Here is a 19,475-nt window from a genome sequence, read left to right as displayed (position 1 = left end):
CGCCGACTGTGAGGTGAGGAGTGTGATTCGATTTTTGAATGCCCGACATTTGAAACCTGCAGAAATTTACCTGCAATTGAAAGAAGTGTATGGTGATACTGTAATTAACGAAAGAAATGTGAGAAAATGGTGCGAAATGTTCAACAATGGGCGAACAAATGTCCACGATGAAACTCGACCCGGATGCCCATCACTCATCACAGAAGACTTGAAGACTAAAGTGAACGACAGAATCTTGCAAGACAGGCGCACATCACTCGACGAATTGCATATTGCCTTTCCTGACATTTCTTGTTCTTTGCTTGGTGAAATTGTGTTGCAACATCTTGGCTACCACAAAATCTGTGCACGATGGGTTCCACGGCAACTGAGTGACCAACACAAAACTCAGAGAATGGCCTCAGCATTGACATTCTTGATGCGATATCACACAGATGGAGACGCCTTTCCTGATCAAATTTGACTGGTGATGAGAACTGGGTGTCTCACAACACCCCAGAGACCAAGCGCCAATCACGTCAGTGGCATCATCCCTCACCACCCAAGAAACCGAGAAAATTCAAACAGACTCTCTCAACACAAAAAGTCATGGCTACTGTCTTTTGGGATCGCAAAGGTGTTCTTTTGCTGGATTTCATGCCAAAAGGCACTACGATCAATGCAAATCGTTATTGTATGTATGTATTTATTTACACTGCAAGTGGGTATGCACCCGGTGGCAGTGGTATACACAAATTAAACAATACACAAGTGAGACTTTACGAAAACTACGGCAAGCCATCCAAAACAAGAGGCGACGAATGCTTTCAAGAGGAGTTGTGCTTCTTCACGACAACGCCCGCCCACACACTGCTGCTTCAACTCGAGAATTGCTGGATCAATTCGGTTGGGAAATCTTTGATCATCCGCCCTATAGTCCAGACCTTGCTCCTAGCGATTTTCACCTTTTCACTAAGCTGAAAGACTTTCTGGGTGGTACGCGTTTTGGAAGTGATGAAGAGTTGAAGAAGACAGTGAACACCTGGTTTAATGAACTGGCAGCAGAGGAGTATAACACGGGAATTCTAAAGCTAATGAACAGATACGACAAATGTTTAAATGTAGGTGGTGATTATGTAGAGAAGTAAAGGAAGCTTCAATTATGTAACAGACTTTGTTTTTTCAAATAAATATATATATATTTTAATTATTACAACAAAACGGTCGTTATTTCCTGGATCCCCCTCGTATTATGTTTTACATCTGTTGTGTATTTAATAATGTACATCACCAGAATCACGAAATGTAGGCCTAACATAATTCCCCCCCCCCCAGTTTTAATGTCCATTTTCAAAGATTTTTGTTAATAACATCATGAATTCTACACTCAACACGTTAACAACTGTATAATATTGTTTTCATTCTATTCAATGAATGTGTAAATTTTCAATTACTACGAGAATTATATAAATATAAAGCATCAATAAATTTCTCTAAGTAAAACAAAAGAGAATAATAAACAATAAACATAATATGAGACAATAAAAAACAAATAATATCCCTCCTTCACTCTGAAGAACCAAAGGTATCTCTGTCAGCATCAATAGCATGACAAATTAATGACTGAACAAAATAAAACGTGTTGAATTCAGGAACACGGAGGATCTGAAAGGATAAAAGGGTTCAGCAATTCCTCAAGAAAGTAAACAAGCATGCTATTACAAAGACAGCTACCAACTGTACTCACAAATAGCAATGCACACAAAAGCAATAACTGTCACACAACACTTCACATTTTCATGAATGTTACATTTTTTTATTTGTATTTTGATATTTAAAAAGAAATCATGATTTAGGTACCGGTACTTCTAAAACACAGAAGTCACATGAATTTTGGGAGATTTTATGGAAAGAAAGAATCCTGAAACCACAACCCTGCATATTATAATCTGATTATTATTACATGCATTCAATCTTCTAACTAATTAACCTTCATACGCAATCAATCTACAGAGTGCTTCAGAATAACTATTTCTAACTGAAGGGCTCGGTGCAATAAGGTGTTAACCCACACGTAGTTACTTCTGAGATATGAGCATTTAAAAGTTTAGAAAAAGGCATAATTTCAAATACTGAAATTTAAATGCTGAAACTGTGCTTTCAATGTGAAGCTGTGACTCTTAAGTTACATTTATGTAATTTTGAAACATTTTACCGAATTTGGAAGACCTATATTACAGGCATATTTGATAATCGGGGATGTCTATGTTGGTTAGCACCTTATTGCACCAGATGGTTGGACACTGCTTTGAGAGGGATTACGAATGAATTACAAACAAATTTATTCTAAACACTTCTACAACCTAACTAAATTAGAATTATAATGAATAATATCTGAATTTGTCCTCTACACTTGGACATTCTAATTTAATGTTGTATTATACTGTGTTTACAACAAGATTTGCTTATAATAATAATAATAATAATAATAATAATAATAATAATATTAATATTAATAATCCGAGGCATGACAGTCCATGAAGGACCATGATCATCCAGCCGGCTGCTGACCTCGCGTCCACATACCAAAGCAGAGGTGGACGATCATCCAACCAGAATGCAGGTATCGTGTCATTAGCACGGTGATCCCCCCAGCCGTTATAGCGGCTTTCGTAATCAGATTTCGCTACCTATCGCAGCTCCCCTTGTGCATCACGATGCTGGGTGGGCACTGGTCCCATACACAGGCCGAAATTAAATTAATCCTTACCTCTTCCGATGTGTCTTCATTTCCAGTCAGATATAATATAATCTGGGTCGTCGATGCTATTATCAGTTTAGTTACTCACGTCATCATTTCAATTAACTTATTTTTTTAGAATCTGTTCATTTGGCTACTTTCTCCTTCCAACTTGGTATGGGTTGGCGCCTTATTGCTCAAAACAAATGACTCTTAACAATGATTACAAGAAGGATATGCATTTACTGCTGCGAAATTTATACTCATACCAGAGTCATCTTTTGACAGAAAGTGCACAATATTATTCCACGTATGTTTGTGTATAAATCTCAATTTTCACAAAAGTGAGGGTTAGCACCTTATTGCACCGAGCCCTTCAATTTTCACATGCGATAGAGGGCATACAATGAAATATTTTTTTTCGTAATAAAAAAGTGTATGGAAATGCTTTTGTAATGAGATATAACGATATGAAATAAATTATTATTTCAAAGAATCTCAATGAGAAAAGTAATCTGTTTATTTAATTTTGATGGTTATATAGTACATTATTCAAATATGATGAAAATGGCATTCAAAAAAATTATTAAACGTGTTCAGAATTAGCACTGCACTAAGTTGCTCTGAATGCCATAAGTATGTCTGCTAATTCAACATATTTTTAATTATTGTAACTTTATAAACAGATCTCAGGGAAGTTATTTTGTAACACACAACAGTATGTTTATTTACTGAGCAGTAGTCTCATTACTTTTGATTACAATACTTGTTCATCCTTCCCATACAGTGAAAGTAGAGCCAAAGCCGATGCAATTCCAACCAGAATTGCAACACAAGCTCAAGAAATTCATAACACATGCTCAAGAAATTCACAATCCTCAATTCAAAAGTCTGTTTCTCTAAAACAAAAAAGAAAAAAAAAACAACAAATCACCATGATTGATTACTTTCTTCAAAATTCAGTATCCTTTGTCAAAAGACCACAGCAAGAAATGCATTAAGTCTCCAATTCCACAGCCACACCAATCTTCTGACCCTCGATGTTGAAATTCTTGTCGTCGATCAAGGCTGATAAATATACAGATACTCCTTCGCAGAGCTTTTGTTGGTATCCAAGACCAACTTGACTCAGGTTGTTGACCTTGGCTCTAACTGAAGCTTCGTTGTCCAAATCATACTTGCAGCCAATACCAAATCTAGTCTCATTAGATCCTGCAGACCAATTCATTTCAATGGCTGTGTTCAGTTTTGGACTCACTTTTTGGTAGATGGATACATCAAATTCCTGGTCATCATTTATATTTGTATGCAAGATGTAGTCTCCAGAAGAATAGCCGAATGCGAAGTTATTCTTTGTAATCTTAGATTTTTGTGAATTAAATTGCGTCTGGTAACCTGCAAGCCAGCCATTGTAGCCGACCACTGCAGAGGCTAGTATGATTGGACCAGCAGTATCCAAATTAACATCGCAATTCAGGGCAGTAACATCATTTCTGAATTCACTCTTGATGCGGTCTGTTATACGTTCTGTCTGAAGTTCAAATGAGCTGTCAAATGACAGTTTCAATTCCGTGGCACCATAGTCCTGACCTGAAATTTCCGTGGCCAATGTGTTATCTGTATTCCCTGAGAAGATCAGACCATAATCAGACACACTATATTTCGTCTCCAACGATCCAAAAGCATTTCCAGAGTCCAAGTTGAAAACACCTCCAGATGAAAACTCAACACCAAACTCAGTTTTTGCCTTGCAATCCAATTTCAGAAGTCCAAAATGATATCCCTTGCTCAACACATCATGGGCATTCTTTCCCAAATCGTTGTAGGGTGGTGGTGACATTATGAATCTATTCTCTGTCTTTGAATATTGATAAATCCGAGAATTAGGGCGTCAGAATATTTAAACTACTTTGATATAGGCCTATGTATATCTCACACGTACAAAATGAATAATTATGGCGATAATTCTGTGTTCAAGGAAAATAAATAAACTTCAATTGTTTCCATGGTAACAAGAATAGTTGAAACACAATTTAGGCTGTTTGTTCAGCGAATAGGGATTATAAAGAATGGACACTGAGCGAATTTGCCTGTGTTTTGTTCCTCTGTGCACCAGCATTTAGTTCTACTTTCAAACGCTAGAGGTTAGTGTAATCGAGCATAGGCTAAGGTAATAATTGAGAATAGAGTTGAGACACAGGATTCAAACATCACCTAGCTTATTGCATAATCCAGTAACGCTTTGCTTCAAATAAATTCAAGTTAACAGCTTTTCCTTATTTCTCAGTGACGAACTAGTTGTAATAATAATTTTTTATATTTCAGATATAATAAATTACATTATAAAATAATATAATACATTATAAAATTAAATATCAAATTCGTTTAATATTTGTATATAATATAATATAGGTATATGGTTTTACTTCTCGTAAGGATTTTGTTTTTCCATTTTCAGTGCTATCAAATCATTACATATTTTAATTGTTGTTGGGGTCAACGTCTCAATTCTCATTATAAAGGAACTCTAGAGTCTAGACATTACAGTTAATGACGGATTTATTATTTTATGGATCCAATTGATTTTATTTGAGTACAAAATGTACCTAGATGTGTTAATTATATGTGTTATATTTCCCCTGCTAGCTGGTGTGATGTCAGCGCCAACTCTAGGGAGAAAGCACAATCTCACGCTCTAGCTGGCTTGAAGGTCATTGAAATCAGTCCGGCTACATCAAAGGTACCGATGCGAAGTGTCCATTCTTTATAATCCCTATTCGCTGGTTTGTTCATGAGTTGTCGCTTCATAGCTTTGTCACTGTAGGATCATTCTTATTCATTGCAGCTACGAAACTGCTAGGCCGCGTTTTCATTCCTGGAGCAGTGAAACATACAGCAGAGTCCGTATAGGTCAGTTTCTATCTGATGCTTTTCCAATTCACTGCGGGCTAAAGCAGGGAGATGCTCTACCACCTTTACTTTTTAACTTCGCTTTAGAATATGCCATTAGGAAAGTCCAGGATATCAGAGAGGGTTTGGAATTGAACGGGTTACATCAGCTTCATGTCTATGCGGATGACGTGAATATGTTAGGAGAAAACCCTCAAACGATTAGGGAAAACACGGAAATTTTACTTGAAGCAAGTAAAGCAATCGGTTTGGAAGTAAATCCCGAAAAGACAAAGTATATGATTATGTCTCATGACGAGAATATTGTACGAAATGGAAATATAAAAATTGGGAGATTTATCCTTCGAAGGGGTGGAAAAATTCAAATATCTTGGAGCAACAGTAACAAATATAAATGACACTCGGGAGGAAATTAAAAGCAGAATAAATATGGGAAATGCGTGTTATTATTCGGTTGAGAAGCTTTTATCATCTACTCTGCTGTCAAAAAATCTGAAAGTTAGAATTTATAAAACAGTTATATTACCTGTTGTTCTGTATGGTTGTGAAACTTGGACTCTTCACTCTGAGAGAGGAACATAGGTTAAGGGTGTTTGAGAATAAGGTGCTTAGGAAAATATTTGGGGCTAAGCAGGATGAAGTTACAGGAGAATGGAGAAAATTACACAACGCAGAACTGCACGCATTGTATTCTTCACCTGACATAATTAGGAACATTAAATCCAGACGTTTGAGATGGGCAGGGCATGTAACACGTATGGGCGAATCCAGAAATGCATATAGAGTGTTAGTTGGGAGACCGGAGGGAAAAAGACCTTTGGGGAGGCCGAGACGTAGATGGGAGGATAATATTAAAATGGATTTGAGGGAGGTGGGATATGATGATAGAGACTGGATTAATCTTGCACAGGATAGAGACCGCTGGCGGGCTTATGTGAGGGTGGCAATGAACCTTCGGGTTCCTTAAAAGCCATTTGTAAGTAAGTATGACAAAAATATCTTACTTAGCATGGAAAAAAAATGTTAGTAGGTACTGACCAACCACACTTGAGTGCTAGTAATTGGCTGAGAATTGCAGTGAAAAACATGGGTCAACTCCAAATTCTCCATCACAAATGCATGCCGATTATCTCTGAACAACGACTTATACCTACTGTGAAAACGATCTTTCCACATCACAGGACGTTAGACGTGCATATTTAAAGAGAGGAATGTCACACACACAAACACCGTCAGTTTCACCTACAGGCACACCCTCCAATAACACATTTTTTTTATATCCGCTGTTTTTTCCAAGCACATTCTGGAATTTGTCCCTTAGTAATTGTACTTCTGAACCTGGTAGCGAGTCTAGTTTAATTTTCATGGTACGCACCTCCCTGTTTCAGACAACAGGTTTTTGAATGTTTAGAGTTTGTTATGGTGTCACAAAAAGCTTAGATTTGCTAATAGGAAAGCCAAATCGGTTTTTAAACAACCATCTTTCAGTATATCTTGAAGGACATCGATTGACGAAGCCCGATAACAGGGAATCACAACAAGACATATTGTCTTACTTGATGGACATGAATGAGAGGCGAGAGATTTGTTTAAATTAAATAATGTTCATACCCGAGCTCTTATCTGTAGTGTTTCACAAACAAAACGTTGAATGAAACCATCTTCAGCAACAATAAACATTCCTAATTATGTGTTGCAAGATCTCTCCTCCTTGTCTATGTTAATTTATTTCTAATAATAACACTGATATGCTGCCTAGCAGTTCTCAGAACTTGAGGCGATACTATTACAAAAATGGATCACTGATACACCACACAGCACTTAGAAACACGAAGCAACCAAGAATTCTTAAAAAGATAACGTACTTCTGAGTGACATAATTGATTTAGTTTTGAAATGTTTAAAAGTTCTTGTAAAAAATTATTTAAGTAAAAAAACTCCAAGATTTATGTGTTTATAATAGATTTCCTGAAAATATGCATTTACATAATTTTTTTTTTGTGAAAATATGTGTTTTTATGAGAAATAAAATTCGGGTTTTTAACTTGAAATTTTATGTTCGGAATTTTTAACTTTGTTAATTGGGTTTTATCATCATCATCATCATCATCATCATCATCATCATCATCATCATAAATGGCTTTTAAGGAACCCGAAGGTTCATTGCCGCCCTCACATAAGCCCGCCATCGGTCCCTATCCTGTGCAAGATTAATCCAGTCTCTATCATCATATCCCACCTCCCTCAAATCCATTTTAATATTATCCTCCCATCTACGTCTCGGCCTCCCTAAAGGTCTTTTTCCCTCCGGTCTCCCAACTAACACTCTATATGCATTTCTGGATTCGCTCATACGTGCTACATGCCCTGCCCATCTCAAACGTCTGGATTTAATGTTCCTAATTATGTCAGGTGAAGAAAACAATGCATGCAGTTCTGAGTTGTGTAACATTCTCCTGTAACTTCATCCCGCTTAGCCCCAAATATTTTCCTAAGCACCTTATTCTCAAACACCCTTAACCTATGTTCCTCTCTCAGAGTGAGAGTCCAAGTTTCACAACCATATAGAACAACCAGTAATATAACTGTTTTATAAATTCTAACTTTCAGATTTTTGGACAGCAGACTGGATGATAAGAGCTTCTCAACCGAATAATAACACGCATTTCCCATATTTATTCTGCATTTAATTTCCTCCCGAGTGTCATTTATATTTGTTATTGTTGCTCCAAGATATTTGAATTTTTCCACCTCTTCGAAGGATAAATTTCCTACTGTTATATTTCCATTTCGTACAATATTCTGGTCACGAGACATAATCATATATTTTGTCTTTTCGGGATTTACTTCCAAACCGATTGCTTTACTTGCTTCAAGTAAAATTTCCGTGTTTTCCCTAATCGTTTGTGTACTTTTTCCTAACATATTCACGTCATCCGCATAGACAAGAAGCTGATGTAACCCGTTCAATTTCAAACCCTGCCTGTTATCCTGAACTTTCCTAATGGCATATTCTAAAGCGAAGTTAAAAAGTAAAGATGATAGTGCATCTCCCTGCTTTAGCCCGCAGTGAATTGGAAAAGCATCAGATAGAAACTGACCTATACGGACTCTGCTGTATGTTTCACTGAGACACATTTTAATTAATCGAACTCCGCTCCTTACTAATAACATTAGCCACTGCATAAAAGCTTCAAGCAAGTGATGTAGCATCTAAGATGAATCTATGAAGTGGCATCTCGTGGACAAACGATCTAAGACAGTCATAAGGTCAATCAAGAGTTTTGACTTTTATCATAACTCGATACAGAAGTATTTCTGAAAACTACTTTATTAAGAAATAATTAGGAATAATTACTCTGAAACACACTGTATATCTTTAGTAATGGGCACGCAATTAATATCAGTTTATTATTTATTACAGCAAAACTGTATTGTGCATTACAAATATGAAAAACTGATTTCTCTACGACATACAAAGACATCTACAGAGTGGTTCACTGCAAAATTCTTTTACAGGTTCCAAGAAACTATTCGCAGAATTTGAAGTTGTAATCACCTCTGATTGAGGTTCTGGCCGATATGTACATCTATTGTCAGGTAGTACATCTCACTTGATATGTGTCAGAGGAAGAACAATAAGTTTGTATGCATCTGAAGTCTGATTAGTGTAACATGTAGCTAATCGGTGATGTAGGCAATGGAGGGGGAAAGGAATTGGCCACCTTACTCCATTATCTCCTGGCTTAGTTGCCTCAAGTGGTGCCTTGTTGGTATCACTTGTGAGGTTCAGATCTGTCTTCGGACAGTTGAACAACAACAATGGAGAAATATGGAAAAAAAATAATGATAGGGGTAACTGAGGTACCTATGAAAATATAAGTCCATGATTGCCCAGTGAATGGATTACTCTGCGCACGCACGCACACGCACCCCCCCCTACCATTTCATTTCATTTCAAAACTTCCCAGTCTAAATAACTAATTATTTAAATTGAATTCAATTTAAACAAAAAACACGTCAATTTAGATATTGAGGGGAATATTGAGGGGGAAGTATAAAACCAGGCTTAATTGCATTTTAGACTTCATCCCTCAGTCCCAACTGTCCCCACTTTGAAATTTGAAATGGCACCTTTATATTTTTATACTTAAATATGAATGAGCATTCAATTGTTTATACACCTCATTCAGTTGTTTTCGCATCTTTTGTTTTCTATCGTCACCTGGAAACCTGTATTTTTGTTATTATCAGTTGATTGTAGGATGAAAACACAGCTTATTTTGTTTAATTTCCTAATGGTTAATCAATAAGCATGATTTATGTCCTCTCTTGAAGGGTATACACCATTTTAAAATAATTTAATACACAAACACAACTATTACATGAAAATATGCTCACTAAGTTTTTATAGTTTTATTCTCTTCCGCTCTAATCAACAATAACAACAATCCAGGTTGCCAGGCGACGATAGAAAACAAAAGATGCGAAAACAAGTGACTAACGTGTATGAACAATTGAATACTATTTCATATCTATACTAATAATAAATCTGTAGCCAAAATTTTTCTGGTAATTTTCGATTTTCCAAAAATAATTGGTGTTAACATGTATAATTAACCACCCTGAAACCGAAAATCGCTTTTTTGAAATTTTTGTTTGTATGTCTGGCTGTCTGTCTGTCCGGATGTTTGTTACCTTTTCACGCAATAATGGCTGAACCGATTTATATGAAAATTGGAATATAAATTAAGTTCGTTGTAACTTAGAATTTAGGCTATATAGCATTCAAAATACTTTATTTAAAAGGGGGGTTATAAGGGGGCCTGAATTAAATCGAAATATCTCTCTTATTATTGATTTTCATGAAAAATATTACATAACAAAAGTTTCTTTAAACATAATTTTCGATAAGTTTTATTCTATACAAAATTTTGATAGGATTGATATTTAATGAGATAAATGAGTTTTAAAATTACAATAACAACGCCTTCTAAGGCGCTGTACTGAAATAAAAACAAATGACTTCGTCTATAAGGGGCCTTGGACAACAACAATCGAAAGCTATTAAACATAGCCTAAGAGAATGTTTCTGTGTTTTTATGAAGTAATATCGGAAGCTAATTAATTGTTTAATTATTATTTCACCATTGGAAAGTGTAGTTTCTCTAGATGGACATAATTCTACAATGTTATTACAGTAACTTCTGAAACATATAGCAAGTAATATAAAGTATACACATTAAAACTAAATGATAAGTCAATCTTCATTAAACCATGGATGCATGTAATAACAATTAAGAAACATGTTAAAGGAATTGTCATTGCACCAAAATGACCGCATTTTAATTATTTAAATACAATTTAAATTAAGTAACATATTAAACGATTTATCCTTCTATCAAACACGAATGTTCCCTGGCTCAAACGTCCTATTTTAATTAACTAGCACAGGTACGGATAGTTTAAGTATAAAAATATAGGGGTGCAATTTGAAATTTCAAAGTGGGGGAGACTGAGGGTGGGGGGTTGAAATCTAAAATGCAATGAAGCCTGGTTTCAAAACTTCCTCTCAATGCCTAAATTTTATTTGAATTTAATTCAATTTAAATAGTTATTTAGACTGGACAGTTCTGAAATGAAAGTTCTGTGTGTGTGTGTATATATATATATATATATTTTTTTTTTTTTCTTTTTTTTCAGTGATGTCACAAGGAAGGAATTCTTTACTTTTCAATATTTAGACACAGCCCACTAACAGGATTGCAGATTCCTTGTACCCATTCCATTACCTTCTGTGCTGTTTACCAATTAGCTAGACTGTTGGCTTACAAATGCCAGAGACTTGGGCTCAAAATCTGAGTCAAAATGGAATTTTTTGGAGGATGAAAATAATGTTGGTGCAAGTTAGTGCAACACAGGGCCATTGCTACATGATGACTGTGGACAATGTATGGGAAAGTGATCTACCACAGTCTCAATGTATTACTCATGGAAAGTAAATGCTCGAGTACAGTAAGAACCAAATAAAAATATTTACTATTGGATTAAAAAAAAGTTTTTCATATTTTGTCATAGAATGTTGCTTGTACTAAATGGTGTTATCTAATTCTGTTCGCAATTCTGAGGAAGAACATAAATACAGAATAATTTTAAGAAACAATATATGCTATCAAACACATGCTCAAATAACATTAACTTAATATCCTCTATGAGGAAGGTAGGTTTTTTGATCAATTATCTAATAAGTTACGTCCATCTATAGAATTTTCCTCTCCAACATTTGTCTAAGTTCTTCAGTGGAATGTAGTGACTTGCAAAATGGGATAAGTGACCTATCAGCTTGGAGTTTACACAGTTTCTTCCCCACAGCTGTAACACCCCTCGTATGGATGCACACTCACATTTCTTCAAGTATATTTTTCTCCCTCGTGTCATCATCATCATAATATTAATGATCGTAATAATCATCATCACAGGTCAATTTTTTGGATGAATATGCAAAGATTTTAATTTACATTAGATGTAATGATTCAATTGACTTCTCATTAACTACAAGTCTAAGAGGAGACAGTGACATGATGACGATGCTATGAGGATAACCGCGCAATGATGGAATTAGAACAATAATATGGGAAACTAAAACAATCTAAGATCGTAAGTTAACTACTAGACCTTAAATTATTAATTTTGTCTGTTTCCAATAGCAGATATTTGACCTTTGCAGCAATTTCTTTCTTACTTCGCATTCCAAACTGCTAGTAACTCTTACTTTTTGTTATTTTTTGTTTAAAATAGCTGGAAACTATTTTCTTTCAAAAATCGGGTACCGGTATATTCTCAGATTATTTGATAAATACATGTGCCCATTACTGTGTGGAAGCAGTTTGTAAACAGGGAGGACATCTTAACAGCATTTTGACGAGAGGTGGTATTTATTTGCACATCTTTCAATTTCTCTTACCCATTTCCTCCTACACCCAGACCCAATTTAGTACTAGAGTCAACGGCAATTCGGAATGCGGTTGTCTGCTAGCATTTGCGTCAAGAGAGATAGATAGAGAGAGCAAGGCAGAGTACAACATTGCCACATCATACTTCACGCGCACGTGCAATACAAATAGCGCAGGAGAGAATTTAAATTATGAAAAGACAATAATGACCTTAGCCGTTGATTACGGTAAGCATGACACCAAACAAACCCTCTTTCCTTCACTAACAATATTCTTTGCACAGTTCTCAATCCCACACCACATGCTTCTGTAGTCGTTTCTTGCATGTTGGCAACGTTGCTGCCAGCATCAAGATGGCCGGCAGCGTTCTGCTTGTTAACGTTTTTAAAATAATTATACACCTTAAACACTATTTTCCGCACCTGCTTGTGTAATACTTGTCTTTTACTGTACAAGTTTGTGACGTCACAAACCAGAAATGCTACGGCGCATATAGCAGCTAACCGCCTTCCGAAATGCCGTCTAGTCTAGCTTTGTAAAGCACATTCCAATGATCTTCAATCACATATAATGAATTTCTATTCCTGCAGCTTTATTGGCTGATATAATATAGTTGTCATGACTTACGAAATGACCCTTGTATAAAGAACATTAAAAATAACCTCGCTTCTTTTTAAATAACACCAAGTTTTCAGAAAAAAAATCTCACCTTTTGCAGGCCCCTACATATGACTCAACAATAAAATCTCCAAATATAATGAAAGAGTAATGGAACGGAGAAAAATTCTCTCCGGTGCCGGGATTTGAACCCGGGTTTTCAGCTCTACGTGCTGACGCCTTATCCACTAAGCCACACCGGATTCCATCCCGGCGTCGGAAGAATCATCTCAGTTTTTAAGTTCCAACTCTTGGGTTCCCTCTAGTGGCCGCCCTCTGCACTACGTCATAGATATCTATGAACCTAGGACCGAAGTCCACATATGTGCTGAGGCACACTCGTAATGAGTGACTAGTTGGCCGGGATCCGACGGAATAAGCGCCGTCTTAAATCACCCAAGAGTTGGAACTTAAAAATTGAGACGATTCTTCCGAGGCCGGGGTGGAATCCGGTGTGGCTTAGTGGATAAGGCGTCAGCACGTAGAGCTGAAAACCCGGGTTCAAATCCCGGCGCCAGAGAGAATTTTTCTCCTTTCCATTACTCTTTCATCGTATGAGGACGCAGAATATCTGCATGGAAATATCATATGTACTTCGGTACATTATAATAATATATTCCAAATATAAGTTGAACCACATTGTATTGTGAATGCATGGTAAGAGTACTGAGGATCTGCTTCTATTAAAGCCTTCATAGGAGAGCAAGAAGGTAGGTTTCTTTCTAAGTCAGTAATGCAAAAGCATCGTTATTCTAATGCTTTTGTTAGTACAAATTTGTGAACAAGAGCTACACACCTGGATAAAGGCTTTGAACTAACGTTGTCAAGCTATGGAGACCTGAAGCATGAAGAAGAAATTAAAACACACAAAAATAGTATTAATAATGGCACCAACATTTGATGTTTCACAATCAGATAACGTAAAAAAATGTGGCATTCATGCAAATGATCTGTGATAATCGTACTTCAATACATAACTTTAAAAGACTGCTAAGAGATTTTAATATAATAGCATTGATTTCCTTGTAACTCATATACCCATAACTTCTTATGTCAATTCTCAACACATAGGCTACTTTTAAAAATTCCCTAAAGATAATAAATACAATTTTTAATCCTTTGATAGTCCTGACACTTCATGTGCACATGTTTCACTGAATTAGATTCAGTTAGAACTGAGCTGAAAATTTTCCGTATTTTACATGGATTAATCTTTCCCCTTTCATTCATCATATCATTAATAGTGATGTTCAAGTGGCCAAGTTGCAACTGGGCTATTAAGGATTGAAGATCAGCGTCAAATCACGTATATTATCGATATAGGGATTTGCTGCGGAAGATAAGAATTGGCAATTATTAACTTTTTTTTTTTCTTTTTTTATTTTCATTTTGTATGAACTTGTTGAAGGTGGGCCTCCCAGAATGCACAAAATAAGCCAAGACCGTCTCCAGTTTCATTTCACTTCTGATGGAAGCTACAATAAGGAATTTTATTGGTCTTAATAATAATTGACTTCCCTCAACCAAGTCTGGCCCTACAAAACTCAGATTTAATAGACAGCATGATATCTTCACCAACGAGCATAACCTACATGAAGTTTTAAAAATATTTATTTAGACAATTCTCCGATAAAATTTAAGAGATCTTCATAGCTGTTAAAGTAATAAAAAAAAATACAACTAGCTTTTTGCTTTGACATTTCCTAGATAGTGGAATGCAAATTCAAACTACAAATAAGCCATTTTGAATCTTGCGTACACTACTTTTAACACTTGAATATAAGTAATTGATTAACTAGCGGACTTACTCGTGTTAATTATGTAAGTTTGTGCGGCTTACAGCTGTTTCGGTGCTCATCACACCATCCTCAGAGCCTACTAACAAAAATTGATAACAAACACACCTCCAAAATATACAGAAAACCAACCACCACCACCACACACATACACAACACATCTAACCACCCCATATAACACAAACATGCTGCATTCAGGACAATGGTACACAGATTACTCAACATACCCATGAGCCAACAACACTACAATGAAGAAGTGAACACAATCAAATACATAGCACAAGAAAACGGTTACAGTAGACAACATCATAAGAAAGACAAAACAAAAACTTAAAAACACAAAAACACGCAAAACACAACACAAACACAAGAACACAAGAAATACATCACACTAACATATGAAAACAAAAGCACACATAAGATCGCATCTTCATTCAGAAAGCATAAATACAACATAGCATACAGAACAGAAAACACACTACAAAGACAACTCAACACACAAAAAAACAAACAAATAAATACGACCACATAGGTGTATACAAACTCACATGTAATAGTTGCGACAAGTTCTACATTGGACAGACAGGCAGATCATTCCAAACATGCTACAAAGAACACATTAAAGCAATAACCAGAGGACACAATACATCTACATATGCCGATCACATAACCAATGCTAACCATACATACAATAACATAAATGCGGACATGGAAATCCTACACATACAATCCAAGAACCAAAAACTCAACACACTAGAACAATACGAAATATACAAACACACTAAAACACACCCCGATCAAATTCTCAACACACAGATCAATTTCAATACACACACACTATTTGACTCCACTTTTCAACAGCTTTCAACAATCAAACGCACCCACATAACAGGCAGAGAAGTTCGAGATGACGCCGAGATCTAGTAGGCTCTGAGGATGGTGTGATGAAGCACCGAAACAGCTGTAAGCCGCACAAACTTACATAATTAACACAAGTAAGTCCGCTAGTTAATCAATTACTTATACAAATAAGCATTAAATACTAAGGCTGAAATATTCTACCCAAGAAAATTGTCAGTGGTTTTATGCAAGAATGATTAACACACTATAAAACAGAAAGAACCCAAAATCATGTAACGATACTGTCCATAAAAACCATCCAGTCATTTTATCCTGAACTTTTTTGAACCTCTTTCCTGCTGAAGCACTTAGCAAAACTGAAATATGTGTACACTCATCACTTGCAAAATAACAAAAGGGAAATATATTAATCTTATATTAGTTGAAGCATCATAACCTCAATTTTATATTCTAAGAAAATCTTATTCAACTGCTTTGCTAGTGACAGTAAGTAACAAAATATAAGACGCATGCAGCTTGAAGCACTTCTTTAGCAGACATACTTACGATGCGAAAACTTCGATTCCACTTCAGATTTTTCTGCTGCCTCAATTGCAGCATCCAGCCGCTTGTCAAACCAGTCACGGAAATTCCTGTACTTGGTTTCTCCATATGCTTTCAGTCTAGGATCTGCAAGATTTCTCCTATACTACTACGCAAGCTTTAAGCCTTCTACAGTTAGTAATTTACCAAAGTCTCAAAAGTTAAGGCATATTAGTTGATACACTTAAAAGGAATGCAGACTACAATAATAAAAGGTAAAAGGTAAAGGTATCCCCGTAACATGCCATGAAGGCACTTGGGGGGCATGGAGGTAGAGCCCCATGCTTTCCATGACCTCGGCACTAGAATGAGGTGGTGTGGTCGGCACCACGCTCTGGCCGCCTTTTACCCCCGGGAAAGACCCGGTACTCAATTTTATAGGAGGCTGAGTGAACCTCGGGGCCGTTCTGAAAGTTTGACAACGAGAAAAAATCCTGTCGCCACCTGGGATCGAACCCCGGACCTTCCAGTCCGTAGCCAGCTGCTCTACCAACTGAGCTACCCTGCAGACTACAATAATAACATTTCAAATAGTGGAATCGCTTGAACCATTTTCTTACCTTACACATGTCACAATTATTCACATTTATTATACATTTTTTGGTTAATTCTCCTCAAGAATTTCTTAATAACATAGGCCTATTCGGATTTTTTAAAAATAACTTTACTACTTATGGTATTGCTGTTTTTAATACAAATGAATCGGTTATTTTGAAAATGTAACATGTGACATTTTTGCTCAAGTTACTTTTTTCAACCAGAGTGCTCTTTATTCTTTCCCATAACATATTATTGTTAAAACCCATAAAATATGGCACGTATTTCATCTACAGAAATGAATAAGAAAGTGACTTTCAGTTTGATTGATGTAATAAATGCTAGTGAAGTAGTTTGCGCAGAACTGTACATGTTACATTTTTTAAATAACCGATTCAATTGTATTAAGTCATGAAAGCTTCCAATTGTTAAAATGAAACGAGAACATAAAAAAAGACTTCTGACTTACTATTATATATATATTTTACACATCTTGATTACACTTTTAACACTGTATCACTTCGGAATATGTCTTATATATATATATATATATATCACTCACTCCTTGACTCCACATTACACTACACAAACACACCCCCACAGGAAAAACAAACAAAAGGTGCCAATTTTTTCTTTTTATTGCTGTAATTATTGTATAATTGTAATGGTATTATTGTATATTATATATCACTGCCACCGGGTGTATACCCAATTGTAGTTTTAATAAATACATACATACAAGACCAGCACCAACCAGTTCTGAAGATGGCCCATAACAGGCTTAAACTAGTTAACCAGGTACTGTAATATTTAACACGTGAAAGATATATAATACATATTCCGAAATATATACATTTTTTAACTTTACAAGTTGAAGCAAAAGAAAAAGAAATGTAAGCCTACTGTAAATGTATATTATCATAATACTCTTTATAATTTAAACTATTTAATTGAGTAAAAGAGGATAAGAAAAGTAATGTGTTCGAGAGATAATTTAAACATATTTCAAAAAGGCAAATCAAATGTTTAACAATAATTTTAGTATAAGCTGACGAGAGATCTTCAAGATGCCATCGCCACCACCATAATAAAATTTTCTGTAGCGATATTTCGTCAGCAGCTTTATGGTGTACATTCAATTTAAATTACACTTGGTTCTATTTTTTTTTTCTTATGTCTTATTCACTATATTATTCACTTTTGTCTGAAACCTGTTTATATAATTTTTCATTCTAAATTTTATTGTGAGCTATTCTGTGTCACAGGGCAAACCCAAAATATTGGGTCAGACTACTAAATTAAAATAACAATGTTACTTTTCAATGTAAACAATGTCGTAAAGATTAATATCGTCAAAATTAAACGAAAATTCTACAACATATCATACTCTTAAGTTCCCACATCTTGAAATTAAAAGAAAAGAAAGAGTTTGAAAACATGTAAAAATTTATAGAATGTTTTTTAACATTTCACACTACAGACTGTTCGCTTACATAATGTAGGTTGACCGGGTGGCGTGCAACCAGTACGAAGGTCATTCAATCATTCAACACATGGCAAACTGTCTCCCGCACATTTGGCAGTCCAATTCAGTTTGTAGGAGTGATTGTGTTGATGTTAGATTGCGTGTTATTCTTCTGATTGTGTTACTGAAATGTTTAGATTAGCTTGCTCACATAGCACAACAGAAATTTACATTAGAGCAAAGAATTTTCATAGTAGAGACTTACCTGAAGTAGAGTGATTGTAAAAAGGTGAAGACGATTTGCAAAAAAATTTTCTATTGTTACCGTTCCATGTAGCAATAGCAGCAAAAGACCACTCCTAAATCTAAATCTAAATATAAACACTTCACTAACACAATCAGAAGAATAACACGCAATCTAACATCAACACAACCATTCCTACAGAGAGATTGAACTGGACTGCTGAGCATGTAGGAGACAGTTTGCTGCATGTTGCATGATCTTCGTGCCAGTTGTATGCTACCTGGTTGACTACATTATGTAAGCAAATGTTCTGTATTAGAATTTGAAGAAAATATAGTTTAAAAAATTGTATGTTTAAATATCTAGAATATTCTATAATATTTCCAATTCTTAAAGCTGAAACAAAACAAAGATTATAATAAATGATCTGACTACACAAGCTTCAAGTACAAAAGATTTCTGAAAAGTTTTCAGTAAATTATATTTTGAAGAATGTGCTCTGGAGAATGGGCTCATTGTCAGATTATCAAACAAATCCTGCTGTATAAAATACAACTATACAATTTTTTGTTAATATCACTCTGAGAAAAAAAGGAACAGTATACCAGTATACCACTCTTTACATACTATCCAGTAGCTTAATTGCAATCATAAGATTCATATGTAATGACTTTGAAAATAATGTTTCTATACTAATGCACATTAAAATGTAGTAATAAAACAAAGGCAAGTGTTAATATTCTAAACTCAC

At 35.5% G+C, this 19,475-nt stretch overlaps 2 protein-coding genes across 7 annotated transcripts in view; both read right to left on the bottom strand.

Annotated features, from left to right (window-relative positions):
- Positions 1 to 19,475, bottom strand: part of Opa1 (Opa1 mitochondrial dynamin like GTPase) — a 75,481-nt gene that overhangs the window by 51,997 nt on the left and 4,009 nt on the right. For 3 of the 6 annotated variants that reach the window (XM_069836037.1, XM_069836039.1, XM_069836041.1), the window contains exons 4-5: positions 16,443 to 16,565; positions 14,036 to 14,077 (exon numbers count right to left, since the gene is read on the bottom strand). The exons of 1 other annotated variant lie outside the window; for it this stretch is intronic. In XM_069836037.1, the coding sequence (XP_069692138.1) occupies positions 14,036 to 14,077; positions 16,443 to 16,565 (165 nt within the window). The remainder of the gene's footprint in view (positions 1 to 14,035; positions 14,078 to 16,442; positions 16,566 to 19,475) is intronic. 2 more of the 6 variants (XM_069836040.1, XM_069836042.1) reach the window with 1 other exon arrangement.
- LOC138706565 (voltage-dependent anion-selective channel-like) lies at positions 3,212 to 4,923 on the bottom strand. The gene has a single exon (XM_069836044.1). The coding sequence runs from the start codon at positions 4,557 to 4,559 to the stop codon at positions 3,717 to 3,719; it is 843 nt and encodes a 280-aa protein (XP_069692145.1). The 5' UTR covers positions 4,560 to 4,923; the 3' UTR covers positions 3,212 to 3,716.

The sequence above is a fragment of the Periplaneta americana genome, chromosome 9, assembly GCF_040183065.1.
Source record: "Periplaneta americana isolate PAMFEO1 chromosome 9, P.americana_PAMFEO1_priV1, whole genome shotgun sequence".
In the NCBI taxonomy this organism is placed as follows: Eukaryota; Metazoa; Arthropoda; class Insecta; order Blattodea; family Blattidae; genus Periplaneta; species Periplaneta americana.
This window is presented reverse-complemented; position numbering and strand designations above follow the sequence as displayed.

Coding starts and splice junctions, on each gene's coding strand:
- LOC138706565 (XM_069836044.1), bottom strand. CDS start 4,559: ATGTCACCACCACCCTACAACGATTTGGGAAAGAATGCCCATGATGTG.